The sequence below is a fragment of the Tamandua tetradactyla genome, chromosome 7, assembly GCF_023851605.1.
Source record: "Tamandua tetradactyla isolate mTamTet1 chromosome 7, mTamTet1.pri, whole genome shotgun sequence".
Classification (NCBI taxonomy): Eukaryota; Metazoa; Chordata; class Mammalia; order Pilosa; family Myrmecophagidae; genus Tamandua; species Tamandua tetradactyla.
Window position 1 is genome coordinate 120857276 of NC_135333.1, and position 19311 is coordinate 120876586.

At 37.2% G+C, this 19311-nt stretch overlaps 2 protein-coding genes across 2 annotated transcripts in view; one reads left to right on the forward strand and one right to left on the reverse strand.

Moving 5' to 3' along the window:
- Positions 1 to 232: 232 nt before the first annotated feature.
- LOC143690081 (uncharacterized) overlaps positions 233 to 19311 on the reverse strand; it is a 38184-nt gene continuing 19105 nt past the window's right edge. Inside the window, exon 4 of the mRNA XM_077168074.1 lies at positions 233 to 322. Coding sequence (XP_077024189.1) covers positions 301 to 322 — 22 coding nt within the window. The 3' untranslated portion in view covers positions 233 to 300. The remainder of the gene's footprint in view (positions 323 to 19311) is intronic.
- LOC143690265 (olfactory receptor 10C1-like) lies at positions 15296 to 16225 on the forward strand. Its single transcript, XM_077168152.1, has one exon. It carries the CDS (start codon positions 15296 to 15298, stop codon positions 16223 to 16225), a length of 930 nt encoding a protein of 309 aa, XP_077024267.1.

The window sequence follows — 19311 nt, forward strand, 5'->3', positions numbered from 1 at the left end:
GAAAGACCTCAACAAGTAAGTTTTTAAAAATCTCATTATCTGAAACTGAGGTAAAACTTCAACAAAGTCATTTCTATATTCTCTGTTCCTAAATAAGCATCAATACCCTAAGGTAATCGGTAAAGTACAGCTCATGTACTTGCTCTTACAGATGCAAGAGCCCAATTGCCATTCCAGAGCAGTCCAACTGTTGATCAAACAATTCCTAAATCAGACTATAAAGTTTACTTACTGACACTTTTATTTTTCCATGCTGTTTTGACAAATCCCACACAATGTGCTGTCTTCAACAGTGAGAAATTACTGCCTTATGATTTTGAGGCTAGGAGAAGTACAAAATTGAGGTGTTAGTGAGGTGCTGCTTTCTCCCCAAAAGTCTGTAACATTCTGCTACTGGCTGCCAGTGACAGATGGAGTCCCTTGGGTTTCTCATCACATGAAGATGTTCTCTCCTTTCTCTTCCACATTCCTGCTGATCTGGATTCTCCCTGTGACCTTCTTTCACTATATCTGAATTCCTTCTGCTTATAAAGGACTCCAGTAATCTTGATTGAGAGCTAACCTCATTCAGTTGGACCACACCTCAACCAACAATAACCTCTTCAAAAGATCCTATTTACAATAGGCTCACACCAACCAGAATATGAATTAAGATTATGTACAAATTTGGGATGCATAATTCAGTCTACCACACCAACTATATATTAATGCCATCTTGTGGATAGCTTACCTGAGTTATTTCAGGGGAAAATAGTTTATACTGTTATATGTTGATTTTGCCTGGGAGGAATATCAGTAATTATTTTCCTCTAAATATTTTGGTTAACCTACTAGGTGGAAGGCACTACGCTAAGCAACAAGTTGGAAGGGTAAAACAGACACAGTCTCAAAAATATTGCATTTTTCATGTTACTCATTGGACTTATTCATTTTGTGGAAATAAAGAAAGAAGAAATGTCAGCAAGAGAGGCTGTTTAGTAGCTCATGAAAAATGTGAAAATGTATGTTGGTCTAAGGTTTGGTCCATAGAGTTCAGGTTCATAATTTAACTATGTGAATTAATACAGGTGATTAACAATGTTAGAAAAAGACAGACGAATTAAATTAATGCAAACCTGTATAAATCAAAATACTATGTGTGTGCTTAAAGCATAGAAATACATATTTTTAATAGCCTGACAAATCATGCCTACTGACCTGGAGGTTACTTTGTAGAATTCAAATCACTTGGCAAATTAAAATAGTATTTACAACATTACTTTAAAAATGAGAGCAAATGAAAGTGAATGAACTTTGGAAATTCTCCCCATAGAGGCTTCAGAAATTGTTGTTGAACAGACTTTTTTCTGAATATAGTATATATGCCTTCTAAAAAGTCAGAATATTTTTGTCTTCATATCATAATGAAGACAACCTTAAGCAGACATTTCAAAATATAATCACTGTACACAATATAATCTTTTAAGTACATTTATTGTAAATAATAAATTGTAACCTCAAACAATTATGAGAGAGAATAGTTAGATGAATATAGAAGAAAAATTTCAAATATTAATGTTTTAGATGTGCATTAGTACTGAATTATTCGTTCTCTCAATATATTATTCTGAGAAAGATACTAAGCATTTCATTTCTTTTTAGAAAAGTGTTGAACATTTCTCACTTACTAGAAAATGTTGAGGGTTAAAATAAAAGAAAAGAAAAAAATCATTGTAAAGCATTTACTACAGTGCTACAACATATTGGATACTATCAACACTAATTTTCCCCTTGGTATTACAGTTCTAGTGTCATGGAAGAAAAGCTGATGAGTATAGAAGACAATCACCAGTTCAGCTAGATTAGTATTTGAGTGAACTTTTGATGCTAAGGCTAAAATTGATGGAGTTTTAGACACATATCAGATAACATTCGAAGTGCTTTACATTTATTAGTTCCTTTAAGTTCTGCTAAAGTTTAATAAAGCAAGAAATGCTTAATTACCACTTTATAGGTGAAAATATTAAGTTAGGAATCAGGGTACAAATTTAAGCACTCTGATTCCAAAGCACATCCTTTAACTGCAAAAGTATGCTGACTCTAATTTGATAACATTATATAGAATTCTCCAAATCATCAAGTCCTAGCCCTTTTTGTTTAACAGTATTCACCTCAATTTATCTCTCTCTTTCCACATTTTAATAAGGTAGCAAGAGATTTCACTGTACTTAGAAGTCTCGGCTATATATCTAAGTTCACTGTTTATAGGTTTTGCTATCCATATAAAGGCAGGATATAATTCAGCTAAGTTTTCTACTACTATTTAACAAGGATCCTATTTCCTTCAGGTTCCAATAATATGCTCCCCATTTCCTTCTGAGCCCTCTCAAGACTTGTGTTTAATGTCCACATTTGTACTAGCAATCTGTTCACGGATATTTAGATATCTGTAAGGAGACTTAGGTTTTCTCTATCACGCTCCTCACTTTCTTCTGAGCCCTCATTGTTTAAGCCTTCAACACACAAGTTTCTACTAGAAGTCTCTGAAAGGCAAACTAGGTTCTTTCTATCATGCTCTTCAAATACTACTACTCTTTACAATTTGACTGATCTAGAAGCCACTTCCATATGGTTAGGCATTTGTTAAAACAGCACCTCATTTCCAGGTACCAACATCTGTATTAGTTTTCTATTTCTCCCAAAACAAATTACTGCAAACTTAGTGACTTAAAATGACACAAATTTATTTTCTTACAGTTCTGTAGATCAGAAGTCTGAGTGAGGTCTGAATGGGTTAAAGTCAAAGTATTAAGGGCTGCATTTCTTTTGGAAGTTTTAGGGAAGAATTGATTTTCTTGCCTTTTCGGCTTCAAAGGCCACTGTATTAGTCAGGGTTCTCTAAAGAAATAGAACCAACAGGAAATATCTGTAAATATGAGATTTATAAAGGTTTCTTATGCAACTTTGGAAATGGAAGAATCCAAAATCTGTAGGGCAGGTGTGAAGCTGGCAGATCCAATGGTTTCAGTGAACTCCACAGGAGAGGTTCACTGGATAAAGAGCAGTGAAAAAGTCTCTTTTCTTCCTTAAGTCTCCAACTATTGGATTATCATGTTTGAGGGAGACATGCCCTTAGTTGATTGCAGATGTGATCAGTCACAGCTACAATCAACTGACTGATGACTTAATAAACCCAAAAATATCCATGCAGCAATGGTCAGGCCAGTGCTTGCCTGACCAGACAACTGGGCATATCACCTGGCCAAGTTGACACCAGAACTTATCCATCACGGTCCACACCTTGTCAACTTGGCAGCTATTCACATCACATTGAAACATGCTTAATTTCCAAATAGAACACAATAACAAACATATGTTTCACCTAACAATACTCAATTTTCCTGTGTAAAATGCACTACATCTCTCCAGAATAGGGTGCAAATCTTTAGGGAACATTCACTCTTAAACTTCAGATCCTGTAACTTAAATACTATAACATGAATAATACAACAATGTCATATGATAAGAGAAACAAAATATTTGCTTACACACAAATATTAACTTAACTCATTATAAAACAGGTAGGAAATATTCATACCATCACAGTCCTAATTTCTGTAACTGTAATATGGTCATAACTCATATTTATTACTACCTTCTTCTACTAAGCATTCAATGATCCCTTTACCCTCAGTAAGAACTTTGGCTGGCTATAGTTCTATGCCAGATGGGATGACACAAATTTTCATTCCTGAAGTTTCTGGACTTGGTGGCCTTGCCTGGATTGGATTGTTGAAGTTTTCCATTGACTTTAATTATAGGGCATTGTACTACTAACAGACACCCTAGGGAATCTCCTGCATTCCAGGAAAATACTTCCTTACCTCCATTGTCTAATTGCAATCCTATTTCCCCTTGATAGTCAGGATCAATCAACACTTGTCGATTCAGTGGCATGAGGATCCCAAAATAGCCAGGTTTAGCAGTCTTAGATTTGAAGTTCAGTGGAATCATTACTATGCCTCCTGGTAGGAGCACTCCTTTTGGAACTAAGATCTGTTGACCAGCAGAACTTAAGTTACCAGTGTCAGTAACCCAAAATGCTCCTAGTGGATCACTAGTGATGACAGTAAGTGATGCCACTCCCATTTCCACCCCCTTGATTCCTGGACCTATGAATCCTGCCTATGGGAGAAATAGCACCATACAGTGTAGGCTGATTCAGAGGATACACAGCCTCCCTGATAACATTGTCCCAGCCCTGCAAGGTATTGCCACCTAGCTGGCACTGTAATTTGGTCTTCAAAAGACCATTCCACCATTCTTTCACCCCAGCTGCCTCGGGATGATGAGTAATATAGTAAGACCAGAGAATTCCATGAGTATATGCCCATTCCTGCACTTCATTTTCTGTGAAAAGGGTTCCTTGATCAGAAGCAATGCTGTGTGGAATATTATGATGGTAGTTTAGGCATTCTGTAAGTCCACAGAGTATAGCTTTACAGAAGTATTGCATGCAGGAAAGGAAAACCCATGTCTGGAATTTGTGTCTATTTCAGTTAGAACAAACTACTTCCCTTTCCATGATGGAAGTAGTCTAATGTAATCAACCTGCCACCAGGTAGCAGGTTGATCACCTCAGGGAATGGTGCCATATCAGGGACTGATTGTTTCTCCAGCTGGCAGACTGGGTATTTATCAGTGGCTGTAGCCAGGTCAGCCTTGGAGACTGGAAGTCCACCTTGCTTGGCCCATGAATAACCTCCATTCCTACCACCATGACCACTTTGTTCATGAGCCCAGTGGGCAGTGGCAGGAGTGACTAAGAAAAAATGATGACTTGTATCCATAAGATGAGACATCTTATCCACTTGATTATTAAAACCTTCCTCTGATGAAGTCATCCTCTGGTGAGCATTCACATGGGACATGAATATATTCATGTTCTCTGTTCATTCAGAAAGGTCTAACCACCTACCTCTTCCCCAAACCACTTTGTCACCAACTTTCTGATCATGCTTCTGATTTCCTGACCATCCAGCCAAACTATTAGCAACAGACCTTGATTCAGTATACAAATGCACCTCTGGTTAGCTCACCTTCCAAGCAAAATGAGCAACCAGGTGCACTGCTTGAAGCTCTGCCCACTTGGGAAGATTTCCCCTCACCACTGTCCTTTAGGGACATCCCAGAAAAGGGTTGTAGTGCTGTAGCTGTCCACTTGTGGGTCGTATCTGCATATCATGCAGAACCATCTCTAACCAGGCCCAAGTTTTATTTTCCACAGTCAACTGACTATAAGCTTGCCATACTCTGGTCTGGGAAAGAGAAAGTAATGTGGCAGGAGGGGGGGCCATGGGCATATGGGACACTTCCTCAAGTAACTTACTTGTGCTTTCAGTGCATGCTCAAGCCCTATCTCTTATATACCACCTCCATTTTTTGATGGAGTGGTGCTGTATACACCCAACTTTATGGCTTGGTTGGTCAGACAACACCCAGTTGTTGATGATAGGCAAATCAGGTCTCAAGGCAACTTGGTGACCCATGTTTAAGTATTCAATCTTTACAAGACCTGGCATCAGACTAAAAAGAAGAGTAATTATCTGCAGCATATGGTAAGGCTTTGCTCCAAAATCCTAGGGCTCTGCATTGTGATTCTCCTATAAGGGCCTACCGAGGGCTCTAGGCAGCATCCCTATTTGCCATTGGCACTTCTAGCACCATTGGATCTCCTTCATCATTTGGCCCAGGTGGCAGAGCAGCTTGCACAACAGCCTGGACTTATCATAGAGCCTCTTGTTCTGGTCCCCACTCAAAATTAGCAGCTTTTCTGGTCACTTGATAAATGGGCCAGAGCAGGAGTCCCAAATAAAGAATATGTTGTCTCCAAAATCCAAACAGTCCAACTAGGCATTGTGCCTCTTTTTTGGTAATAGAAGGGTCCAGATCCAACAGCTTATCCTTCATCTTAGACAGGATATCTGAACATGTCTGATACCACTGGATACACCCTCAATTATGAGGTGGAGAACCCCTGTATTTTTGTTGGATTTGTCTCCCATCCCTTGACCCACAAATGCCTTACCAATAGGTCAAGAATAGTTGCTTCTTCATGCTCGCTATGCCCAATCAACATGATATCATCAATATAATGGACCACTGTGATGCCTTGTGGGAGGAAGAAATGATCAAGATCCCTGGAGACAAAATTGTGACATAGGGCAAGAGAACTGATATACCCATGAGGTAGGACAGTGAAGGTATACTGCTGACCTTGCCAGCTGAATGCAAACTTTTTCTGGTGCTCCATTATTGACAGCTAATGAGAAAAGCACATTTGCCAGATCAGTAGCTGCATACCAGGTACCAAGCAAAGTGTTGATTTACTAAAGCAATGATATCACATCTGGAACAGTGGCTACAAGTGCAGTCACCACCTGGTTAAGTTTATGATAATACACTGTCATCCTCCAAGACCTATCTGGTTTCTACACAGGTCAAATAGGAAAGGTGAATGGGGATGTGGTGGGAATCATCATCCCTGCTTCCTTCAACCTCTTAAGAGTGGCTCTAATCTCTGCAATCCCTCCAGGAATATGTATTGCTTTTGCTTCACAATTTTGCTAGGTAGAGACAGTTCTAGTGGCCTCCACTTGGCCTGTCCTACCAGTATAGCCCTCACTTTATAAGCCAGAGAACCAATGTGGGGATTCTGCAAGTTGCTGAGTATGTTAATTCCAATTATGCATTCTGGAACTGGGGAAATGACCACAGAATGGGTCCAGGGACCCACTAGACCCAATGTGAGATGGACCTAAGCTAAAACTTCATCAATCACCTGACCTCCATAAGCCTGTACTCTGATTAGTGGACCTGAGTGATGTTTTGGGTCTCCTGGAATTAGTGCCACTTCTGAGCCAGTGTCTAATAATCCCTAAAATGTCTGATAATTTCCTTTTAATTTATTTTCCCTCAATTAACAGTCACCCATGTAAAAGGCTATAGGTCTCCTTAGGGAAGGTTCAGATGAAGGTTAAGATTGTAACTTTTGGGAAGTGTAACAGGGTCCTTCCCCAAAGGTACCCAGCCCTCCCCTCATTCAAGGGGCTCTGGGTCTCTAAACAGTCTCCAGTCTTGGAATTGATTAAGGGGCTTTACTCTCTGTTTTTGCAATTCAAATTAGACTTCTGTTCACTTGACCAAGAACTCTTTGGCTTATATAGCTCAAATAAGAATCTAGTACACTGCCCTTCTATTTTACTTCTAGGTACTTCATGATCTACTAACCAATCCCACAGTCTCAGCATGTCAGATTATTTCGACTGCTGCTTTGAGTCTGCTATCTATTATGGTGGCCACATTCACATTGTCTATGATGATTAACTGTTATCGCATGGCTTCTGCCAACTCAGGACCCAATCCTCTCCATTGTGTTTAAGGACTCCAGCTCAGTGACAGAAGTTCACACTGTAATATCTGACCTACAGAGAAAGGCAGCTACAGAGCTCTTCAGGGATAATAGAGCTAGTCTCAAGAACTTATTTCTTAAGGTTCTGGTGAAATATGTGTCCTCTGGACATTCCTGGGGTGTGTGAGCAGGTTTTAAATGGTAAATCCACTCTCACATTCCAAGCTTTCTAAGTATCTGGATCCCCTCATCTACATTATACCAGGGCAGTTCTGGCATTTCTACCTCAGATAATGTTGGCCACCTTTTGATCCACGTTTCAGCCAACCATCCAAACAAATTGTTAATGCCCTTTCTAACCTCTTGAGCTACAGCAATGAATGCAGAATCTCTGCTTGGTGGGCCCATATAAATAATTCAGCTTGATCCAACTTTATATTCCTTATACCACTATCCCACAACTGTAATATCCATTCCCACATATATTCCCCTGATTTCTTTCTATGTAGATTGGAAAACTCACGCAGTATAGCATTCCTCCTCATAGGTCACCTACTTCGTACCTCTCCTTTCAGGGCCTGTTGGGTCTTTAGTCTAGTTACAGGTCTTGAAGAAAAGAAGCATAGTGTGAGTAGGACATGAAAATAAATAGAAGTGTCTTTCAAATCAATTACCTCAGGACAATCCATTGCAGTATCATCTGGTGAGACAGGATTAGTGATTCCTGACAGAGGGATGAGGGCTGGGTTGTTTCCCCAGGGGAGGTGGATATATATTTCTCAGGCACTGAAGGGTTAATCTCTTTAGGTGGAGGTTGGATGACTGATTCTTCTGGGTAGACTGGTGGCTGAGAAGCTGTTTCCACAAGGCAGTCTGGAGGTCTGGAAGAACTTTCCTCAGGGCAATTCATTACAGGTCTATCTAGCAAAGGCTTAGCAGATTCAGAGATTCCATCTCCCCATCACCATCATTATCAAGCCAAAGATTCCCATCCTGAGTTTCAGGACCCCATTCATTTCCAATCAAAGCCCCTACTTTAACCGCAACCCCCCTGCAAGGCTGCAATTTTAGTTTAGATTGTAAATCTTTAACTCACACAATGAGGCTCTGTGTCTTGTTTTCAGAGATCTCAAGTGTGAGACCAAAGGAAATAAGATTTTCTTTCAGGGTTCACAGGGAAACTTTTACATCTTTCATACAGTGCTTAAGTGGCAAACTTGAAGTCTTCAGCTCATTTCTTTCTCTCATTACTGTATTCAGCATATCTAACAACAATCAGCCAACATTGTTATACCTTTTGATTCCAAAAACCTCCACAAAACTGTCAAAATACTCTCACCCAGAGCTTTGCCATATATAAGCATACAACTAACAGAACCTAATGGTGATATTTCATGTATCCATCTTGTAAAATCATGTCAAGAACTGTCAGTGCCATCTTGATTACTGGAAAAATTCATTAGTACCATTGAACATAATCAGAGTGGAAAACCAATTGTAAAAACCCATTTTTAAGATTCTGTTTCTGAAGAACCACTCCTGGTAACTAGCTGTATTAGTCAGGGTTCTCTAGAGAAACAGAATGAACAGGAGACATCTGCAAATATGAGATTTGTAAAGGAGTTTCATGCAACCATGGAATAGGAGAGCCCAAAATCTGCACAGCATGCTATGAAGATGTCAGCTCCAATGAAGGGTCTTGACAAACTCACAGGAGAAGCTCACTGGCTCAAAAAGCTATGAAAGTCTCTCTTCTCCCTTAATAGCCTTCAACTTATTGTAGGAGACAAATTATTTGTGGGAGACATGCCCTTAGTCGATTGCAGATGTAATCTACCACAGTTGCAATCAACTGACGAATGATTTAATAAACCAGCCTTCTAGTTTATCAACAAGCCATGAAATAGCCTTGCAGCAATAGTCATCCCAGTGCCTGATCAGACAACTGGGCACATCAGGTGGCCAGGCTGACACAAGAACCTATCTCTCACAGCCACCCACATTCTTTGGTTCATATATCTCTTCCTCCATCTTCAAGCCAACAATGTCACATCTCTTCAATTCTTCTTTCATTGTCACATCTCAGATTGCAGTTGAGAAAGTTTCTCCACTTTTAAAGACTTGTGATTAGTTTGAGCTCATGCAGATGCAGATAATGAAAGGATAATCTCCACCCTTTTAAGTTCTCTAATATTGATTAAATCTACAAAATTTATTTTTTGCCATATAAATTAGTGATTCCACAGCTTTTGAGGATTAGAGCATGGACATATTTGGGGGCCATTATTTTTCCTGCCACATTGATTTATCAATAAAATGACCTGGAGTGCATAAAATCAATACTTAAGGTGAAGTTAATATACTTTATTTTTGTGTTTTTGCATGGGCAGGCACTAGGAATCAAACCCGGCAATAATTCTGCCCATCAGCCACCATTGCACCACCATAATATACTTATTTTAGTAAGGATGAAAAGATATCCATCCCAAGAATTTAAAAATCAATGGCAAAGTTGTGATGGTCAGGCTCATTCCGCTTGGCCAGGTGATGGTGTCCAGTGTCTGGTCAAGCAAGAACTGATCTATTTTGTTGTTATAAGAACATTCCATGGACTTAAACTGTGAGCACATTGGTTTTGTTTTTTTCTGTTTCTTTGTTTAGTGTAACATATATACAAAGCAAAGAAATAAAAAAAGCAATAGTTTTCAAAGTACTCTTCAAAAAGTGGTTACAAAATAGATTCCAGAGTTTGCCATTGGCTATCATATAGTCCCCTCATATTTTCCTCCTAACTGCTCCAGAATATAGGAGGCTAGAGGGCTTAAATACTTTTTTATCATCACAATTGACTTTTTTCCTTCTTTTATTGTGAACAATAACATATATACAAAAAAGTTATACATTTCAAAGCACAGCACCACAATTACTTGTAGGACATATTTCAGACTTTCACGTGGGTTACAATTTCACAATTTTAGGTTTTTACTTCTAGCTGCTCTGAAATACTGGAGACTAAAAGAAATATCAATTTAATGATTCAGCATTCATATTCATTTGTTCAGTCTTATCTTCACTGTATAATTCCACCATCACCTTTGTTCCTTCCATATGTCTCATTGGGGTTGTTTGGGCTATGGCAATTCTAAATTTTTCATATTGGAAGAGTCTTTCACTAAGATGAGATCGGGAGATGGAACTATCTGATGTTCTGGAGAGGCTGGGCTAGGTTTCAGGACTTATCTGGACCAGGACTCATCTAGAGATGTAGGTTTCTGGAAAGTTACTCTAGTGCCTAGAACCCTTGTGGAATCCTATATATTGCCTAGGTGTTCTTAAGGATTGGCTGGAATGGTCCTGGTTGGGGATTGGCAGGTTATGACAGGTAGCAAGGTGTAACTGAAGCTTGCATAAAAGCAACCTCCAGAATAGCCTCTCAACTCTATTTGAACTCTCTCTACCACTGATACTTTATTAATTACACTTCTTTTCACCCTTTTGGTCAGGATGTAATGGTTGATCCCACAGTGCCAGGTCTGGATTCATCCCTGGGAGTCCTCTACCATGTCACCAGGGAGAATTTTACCCCTGGATGGCATGTCCCAAGTAGGGGGGAAGGCAATGATTTCACTTGCAGAATTGGGCTTAGAGAGTCTGAGGCCACATCTGAGCAACAACAGAGGTCCTCCAGAAGTAACCCTTAGACATGCTATAGGTAGTCTAAGCTTCTCCACTACCTACATGAGCTTCACAAGAGTAAGCCTCTTGATCATGGGCATGGCCTATTGATTTGGGTATCCCTAAGATTTGACACAGTATCAGGGAATTCCTTGATGTTAAGGTTTAATAGTCCCATAGTCTTTCTCCCCTTCCTCAGGGGACTTTGCGAATACTTTTTGATTATCTACTTAATATACCCTAGGATGTGTCCAGGTATTACAACAATCTATATAGGAGTAAAGAACCACTTTCTTATTCTGTGCTTCCTGTGTTTCAGTTGTTCGAGTGAGCTAAACAGATAGGTTGAATTAGATTATGCACTACAGAAAATTTCAGTTTCAGATCAAGTAAACCTTTCTTCCATTGGTCTCAAAAAGTATGTGTGGTTCTAAAATATAGAAACTGTCTTCCTTACCTCTGTGCTCTAAATTAATTTAACCTCAACCTGTTCAGCTTCATTCTTACCTCTAAATATCAGGTAATATATATAAAACAGCCTCTCAAAATCCAGAAATAATAAGCACCACTAAGGAACTAAATGTGTCTGCTCTAGAAGCTCGCAATCTAGGCGCAGCACACTGGTTTTCATCCATGGTTGTTTACAACTGCAGTTGGTTAAGGGAAGTGTCTTCTACAGTGAGTGATGTTTAATCCTCAAGACATGGCAGCTGGCTCTTCCCAAAGTAAATGATCAAAAGAACAAGGTGACAGCCATGTTGTCTTTTGTAAACTTTTTCTATTATATAAAATAACAAAAAGGAATGGATTTCAATGCACTCTTCAACAAGTAGTTACAGGACAGATAAAATTGTGAAATTGTAACCAATGTCAAAATCTGAAATATGTTCTACAATTAATCACAGGGTTGTGCTTTGAAATGTATAGCTTTTTTGTATATGTGTAATTTTTCACTGAAAAAAGAAGGAAAAAATGTCGATTGTGATGATAGAAAAATATTTAAGCCTGGTAGCTTCCTATATTCTGGAGCAGCTATAAGGAAAAATATGAGAGGATCTTATGGTTGCCCATGACAAACTCTGGGATCTGTCCTGAAACCACTTGTTGAAGAGTGCCTTGAAAACCATTGCTTTTTTATTTCTTTGCTTCATATATATGTTACACTATACAATGAAAAAAGTAAAAAAAAAAAATACATGTTGGTATTGAGATAACTTGGCTTCACATTGCAGCTCCACTCCTTTGTAGTCATAATACCTTGGAAAATTATTTAATAGCTCCATATTTAAATTTCCTGTCCTCTATAATAGGATAACAGTATTTTTTTTCATAAAGTTGATAAAAATATTAAAGGAAAAATGTGTATAAATTTTCAGGCACTGTACCTAGCAAAGGGTAAATTGTAAAAATATTAGCAACTATTATGAGTAATGGTACCACATCTGTTATTATTGTTATTATCATTATTTAAAGATTATCTCAATATTGCAACAAGCAATGGATGAGATTAAGCTCTCTAAAACACGATTTGGAATACAATTAAGATGACCCCTTATCTTAAATATAATATTGCAAGTAGTGGAAGCCTAAGGTCTTTAACATGACAAATATATCTCTTTGTAAGCGTTCTACTATGAAATGCTCATAGTATTTGAATTAATACTTTAATTCAAAAATTAAAATTGCAGCAATACAATTACATTTCCAAAATGTTGGAAAAGGAAGGCTTTGTATTAGATGACTTCTTTACATCAGCTATTAAACAGCTCGTGGCTCTTCTATCTTTAAATTTTAATAGTGAATAGCAATAATAAATAAACTTGTCCTGTCCTTTATTTTTGCCGTCTTTCTTTACCTCTTCATGGCCAAATTTCTTCACTTGTTGCTTCCTTTGTTTCTTTTATTTTTAAACTATTATTCACTTCTCATTTCTAACCAGTTCAAACATTTAACTTTCTCAAAATTGTTCTTTTCTGAGGTCATAAATGACCTATGTGTGCCTAAAAATCAACATATAATTCAAAACTATTTGCCTACTTGACTTCTCAGAAATGTTTGGTACAGGAAAATCACTCCTTCCTTAACTATTCTGTTCCCAAACATGTGGATTCCCACGTTGCCATGATCCAACCTTATATGCCAAGTCTATTTTTCAGGATCATTTACAAAACTCACGTTGTATGGGATTGGTTGGTTGTGAGAAGTCATTACAGGATCTAGAGCCCATATTTTAGTGTCACAGGACCCTGTTAATCAGCACCCCACATTTAACCATTCACCAATAATTATTTTTTTAAATATCTTCTTCTGGATTCAAAACCAGTTTGAAAAATAGACACAGCACACTGGGTACAGATTAAAGTAGATAAATATTACAGGTTTTCTTGATTGATTTGTTTGGTTTTGTTAATATTTTGTTATAGAAATACATTAAAGAAATGTAGTTGCTTAGTTCTATCTCTGGACATTTTGGGGGAGTTTTGGTAAATTTCATGATCATGAATGTTGACATCTTTTCATGCAATTGTCCAGGCAGAATAAAATGCTGTCAAGTAGAACTTTCCACCACCTATTCAAGGTAACACATTATTCCTTCCACAGTGAATGGAAAAGCAATATCCCCAAAAGTTAAGGCTTTATTTTCTCTCTAAAGAGCATAAGCAGAGAGAAAAAAAAGATCAGAAATTTTTGCCTGATATTTTAGGGGAGGAGACAGAGTTTAAAGCTCACATTCTTTGATTTTTTTTTTTTTTTAACATGGGCAGGCACCGGGAATCAAACCCGGGTCCTCTGGCATGGCAGACAAGCATTCTTGCCTGCTGAGCCACCGTGGCCTGCCCCCATCCTTTGATTTGATGTGGAATTATAGAAAAGGAAAAAGGCAACTCTACAAATAACTCAATCGTTTCTTAAATATTCTTACAATGTCCACTTCACTTCCATAAACCCTACTCCATTGAATTTACCATGTTGACCAGGTAGTAGAAAGAACATGTGTCCCATTTGAATGAATGGGAGCCCTGGAGATTAAATAGTATGTTCATTTTTTTTTTTTTGAGGGCAGTGTCAAAATCAACTTTTTTTTCATATTTTTGATAAATTATTTTAGTTAATTTCATTGGAAATTTGAAATTTCCCTTACCCATCCAGTCTATTTATTTATGCTGAAGCATTGCATTTGAATCATAGATAATGAGTAAAATGGTTGTTTTGTGTGAGATTTGGGGAGACCATTCTGTATACAGCACTGTGCCTACCAATAACACAAGGGCCTAAAAGCAGACATATGCCCATTTCAGGAATTTATACATTATAATGGAAAGCAAACATTAAAGGTCAAAAATAATTTCAACTGTATCATGGGTACCAACTAGAAATTATTATCATTAAGGCTTGATTTTTCTGGAAATACATGCTCAAGAAATGAAATCCAAACTGAATATTGAATACTCATTGTTATTGTTTCTTATGAATTTCTCTTGAGGCAAGTATAATTAAGTTTAAATCCCTATGCTCTCTTGTAAGAACATAAATACTGGCTGTTCCATTGCCATATTAACATCTTCAGTCTTAGAAAGTCAGAAAGAAAAATTGTTAACCTTGTCAACTCAGGCATGTTCCCCTATTCATACTTTCTTATAAAACTATAGTTGATATGGTGGAAAGCAGACATGTTGATTTTGTGTTCCTTAGATTTTAGCTGCCTATTAACTGGTTTATTTGTTCAAGTAAAAACTAGTAAAAATTAGTATTTAAATAGATAGATAGATGGCTAAAACATACCTCCTTCCAACCTGTTAAGAATGGTCAGGAAAGTTGGGAATTTAGAAGATCAGAAAATAGCAACTTTTAATTTTATGGTTTATACCTAAGTATTGTATGACTCCAAACAATTAGAATGCCTTCCTATATTACTTGTGTAACAATATGTGTACATAATTAGAATAAACACTAAAAGATTAGAATACATAACTGAAAATAATTCTTTCCTCCAAATTTTTGTGAGAAGAGTATGATATCCACAATTTAAAAACAGGAAGGAATATGGCATCCATTTTAATTGGGCAATTATTTAGAAAGATTTAACAAAAGAAATTCAGATGTCCTCATCCTCAGCTGTGACCACTGATCCTATCAGAGCTTCTTTTGGTGAAGACTGTGATAGGTAACTGGATTTGTTTAAAGTCATCCTCCTGTTTGTCTCTACAGATGTCTAACTCTGAGCCCACGATGATTGGAAACCAGTCCCTCTGTACAAAATTCACATTTGTGGCTTTTTCCGCTCTAGCAGAGTTGCAACCTGTGCTCTTCATTGTGTTCTTAGCCATCTACCTGTTTACTGTGGGAGGAAACCTCCTCATCATCTGCTTAATCTGTGCCACCCCTGCCCTGCGCACTCCCATGTATTTCTTCCTGATGAACCTCTCCTTTCTGGAGATGTGCTACACCACCAGTGTGGTGCCTCAGGTGCTGGTGCACCTGCTGGTGGAGAACAAGACCATTAGCATGGGAGCCTGTGCAGCCCAGATGTACACATTTACTATACTGGGACTGACAGAATGCTGCCTGCTGGCAGCCATGGCTTATGACCGCTTTGTAGCTATTTGTTACCCTCTGCATTACACTCTTCTTATGGGCCCTCGTGTGTGTTTGAAATTGGCTGCAGCATCTTGGACCACTGGGGTGGTGGTGGAGTCAGCCCAGACGACCTGGATCTTCACTCTGCCCTTCTGTGGAGCAGGAGAGATTCAGCACTTCTTCTGTGACATCATGCCTGTAGTGAAGCTGGCTTGTGTGGATACCTCACAAAACGAGGTCGTGATGTTTGTTCTCTCATTGATCTTCATTGTGAGTCCATGTTTGCTCATTCTAGGCTCTTATGTGCTCATTCTTATGGCCATCTTAAAGATTCCCTCTGCAGCTGGCAGACGCAAAGCTTTTTCTACTTGTTCTTCTCATATCCTGGTTGTTTCTCTTTTCTACATCACTGCCTTGTTCACTTATATCCAACCTAAGACTGCCCACAGTCCAGAAACAGACAAGGCAACTGCACTCATGTACACAGTAGTCACGCCTGCTCTGAACCCTCTGATCTATACCTTGAGGAACAAGGAAGTGAAGGAAGCCTTTCAAAGGAGCTTTTTTAGACAAATGGCTTAAATCTTGATGACTAGATCATTGAAGTTGAAACTTTCACTACTATACAGAGAAATTACATGAGGTTTATGACCCTGCTACCAATGTATGTTACTTTTAAAGCATTTATAGCCTAGAACACAAAAGTACTTGGATTAGGTCTAAATTTTTCAGTGTGTTTAAGGAAAAAAATCTGTACAATATGGTTACCAGGTAGTTTAAACATTCATTTGTTCAACGATATTGACAGAGCCTCTTACGTGTGCCAACCACCATTTATTTTTTCCTTTCCCAGTGGTAACAGGATAAAGGCCAGTGTGTTTTGCCTCATATTAAAAAGAAAATGAAATGCTTTTCTTGAGGAAAAATATAATTTAAATTGAAAGAAATAATTAACATATTTGACTATGATATAGATTAAAATCTGCTTTTAGTAAAGACTAGGCTCTCTATTTGCTCTCCTCTTATTCTCATATATCATTAAAAAACAGCTATTAGTAATCATTGATGACTGATGTATACTGTGAGGCCATCCTAAATATATATCTTCTAAAATCCACTGAGGCACTATGATCCTTTTCCAAAACTATATTCTTTCAATTTTTAATTCATAATTTGTTTTACTTTGTTTTGTGTCTAGAGAAAATTCATCCATAGTAACATTCATTCTTGTTATTCCTGTTATTAATCCTGTATTGATCTCAATGTAATTTCTTTTAGGCACTGTCCATAATATTCTACATAATTAATTACATTGACTTTGCCTCCTTGAATAATAAAGACCAAGATGCCACAAGTGACTAAACTAAAAACCTACTTTTAACAAATGCTGTTTTCTTTTGACAATATTTGGTCATTAGATTGACAAAAAATTAAATGAACACTGTCATTTTTCAACGTGAGAGGTAATCATTGATTTCACCTCTGTGATGTTATCTTAGAATCAAACCTTAAGACAAGAGCTAGTAATTTATTTGAGAGAGGCTCAGAAGTGGGAAATTTACAGGAAAGGAAGAATCCAGGGACCACAGAGGGCCACTAGAATAATCTCGAGAGAAAGAGAATAAAACATGATCCAAAAACTCGCCATCTAGGTGCAGGTAGTTGGAATATACACACCATGGTCAGCAATCACTGCTGGAGGGCCCTGCCTGGGAGGTGCTGACTCTGAAACTGCTGCTCTGCTGTCAGCTGGAGCAGACTTCTGGAAATGCCTGCAGGTCAGGGATGCGGATATTGGGCAGCTGGAAATCACAGGCAGCACCATGAAACCATAAAGTCTGAGGAAGATGGGAGTGGACTCCATCAACAAATGCTGCAAGTTGAAGGATTCTTGTATGTGGACTAGTAAAAAGGGTGAAGCGGGTATGGAAAATTAAAGCTTGTTGTAAATATAGGTGAGAAGTTATATTGCAATAATTACTTTTCTCTCTTTCACCTTCTGTCTCCTTATTAGAGGGGCAGGTTAATTCCCAAAGTCTGAACTATTGCTACATATGAAAGCAATTAGTAGGGGAAAACTGCGAATCTTACCATATCATCCTTTTTTTCATCATGGCTCCGTTTTCCCTTGTCTCACTGATTTATTTTCTTTAGATGTCTAAAAATCCTCCCCTCCTTAGAGTATCAAGATACCCAAAAAATATTTCTCATGACCCATTTCTTAAACTAAATATACTGTAATTAATCAATTTCACTAATTCCTTCTCTGTTTGCAGCTGTTAGTCCCATGATTAGAAGAAAACATGAATTAACTTGTATAATTATTTATTCACCAAAATATCCACTATTGTAAATATTTTGATGCTTATGTTAGATAGTGTGATACCACTAGATTTGCTTTTAGCATTAAACAGCCACATCATCTTAAAGATTTTAAAAGAGGCATAGCAATCTTTTTAGGACATTCAACAACCTTTTTATTTGTTTGTTTTTACTGCTGCCCTTGTTTGAACTATTCAGGTCCATTGGTAGGAAAGTCTTGGATAATAATTTTGGATTTTTTTCAAAACAAAATAATTTTTTTTATAATGAACATAAATGTGACTTCAATTTTTTCTTGATGAACTTCTTTTTGAAACACATATTACTTTAAAATTTTTATTATGACCGAATAACAGGAGTCAATTATTATTATTTTTGTTATTATTATTTTGATAATCCCTCTATAATGTGGTGAGTCAGTGAGTTAAAAAGAATTATTAAAAGTCACCTAATGTATATACTGACAGCAAATAGCCACTCAAAAAGGTTTTATTATTAGCTTTATTAATATTGATATGCTTTGATAAAATTCAGTGTATTGTTAATAATTTTGAGCTATTCCTCTTCATTCAAAAATGGATTTATTTGCAAGAGTTTCTTGCACTTCTAGCACTTGTGAATCTACTTACAGTCATAATGTAGTGTTCTACATGCCCTGATTCTGATACTAAAGTGAAATAAATTAGAATATTTTTGAGCAGTAAGTTACATTCAATGATAAATAAAGAAATACAATACATAGCTTTTCCTGGAAAGTATTAAGTAATAATTTATAATAAGAAATAAGTTTCTATTGTTTTAAAGATTATATATCTATAATATTCTCTGTTGGGATATTTCAAATAATTTTCTCAGATGTGTACAAGACTGGCAAATATCAAGTAAATATTTCAAGTACACAGAAAATTAAACAGCAAAATTTGTTAACCACGTTCTCAGGCCACAATCTTGGTCCTCACAGTTAACTTACATGAAATATTTTGAAAAACATTATACACCTATCTATCTATCTATCTATCTATCTATCTATCTATATTTAAATACACAAATGTATGTAGATATACACATATATACGTATATATATATTATTTTTTCTTAGCTGATGTTTGATACATGAGTTGCATCTTATTTACATGTCTTAAATACTTTTAAATGTCAATAGCATTTTTTTCCACTTTTCCTGTTTTTCCCTGCACTGAATGCACAGTGCTTTATCTTGGACAAATAATTATTTCAGTCAAGTTATCATTTTAGCTCATGTTTTATTATGCTGAGGGTCAGCAACTGGAGTGCATATTAGTAGAATTAGAGATGGAATGGGCACAGTTTAGATTTCATATTCAGAG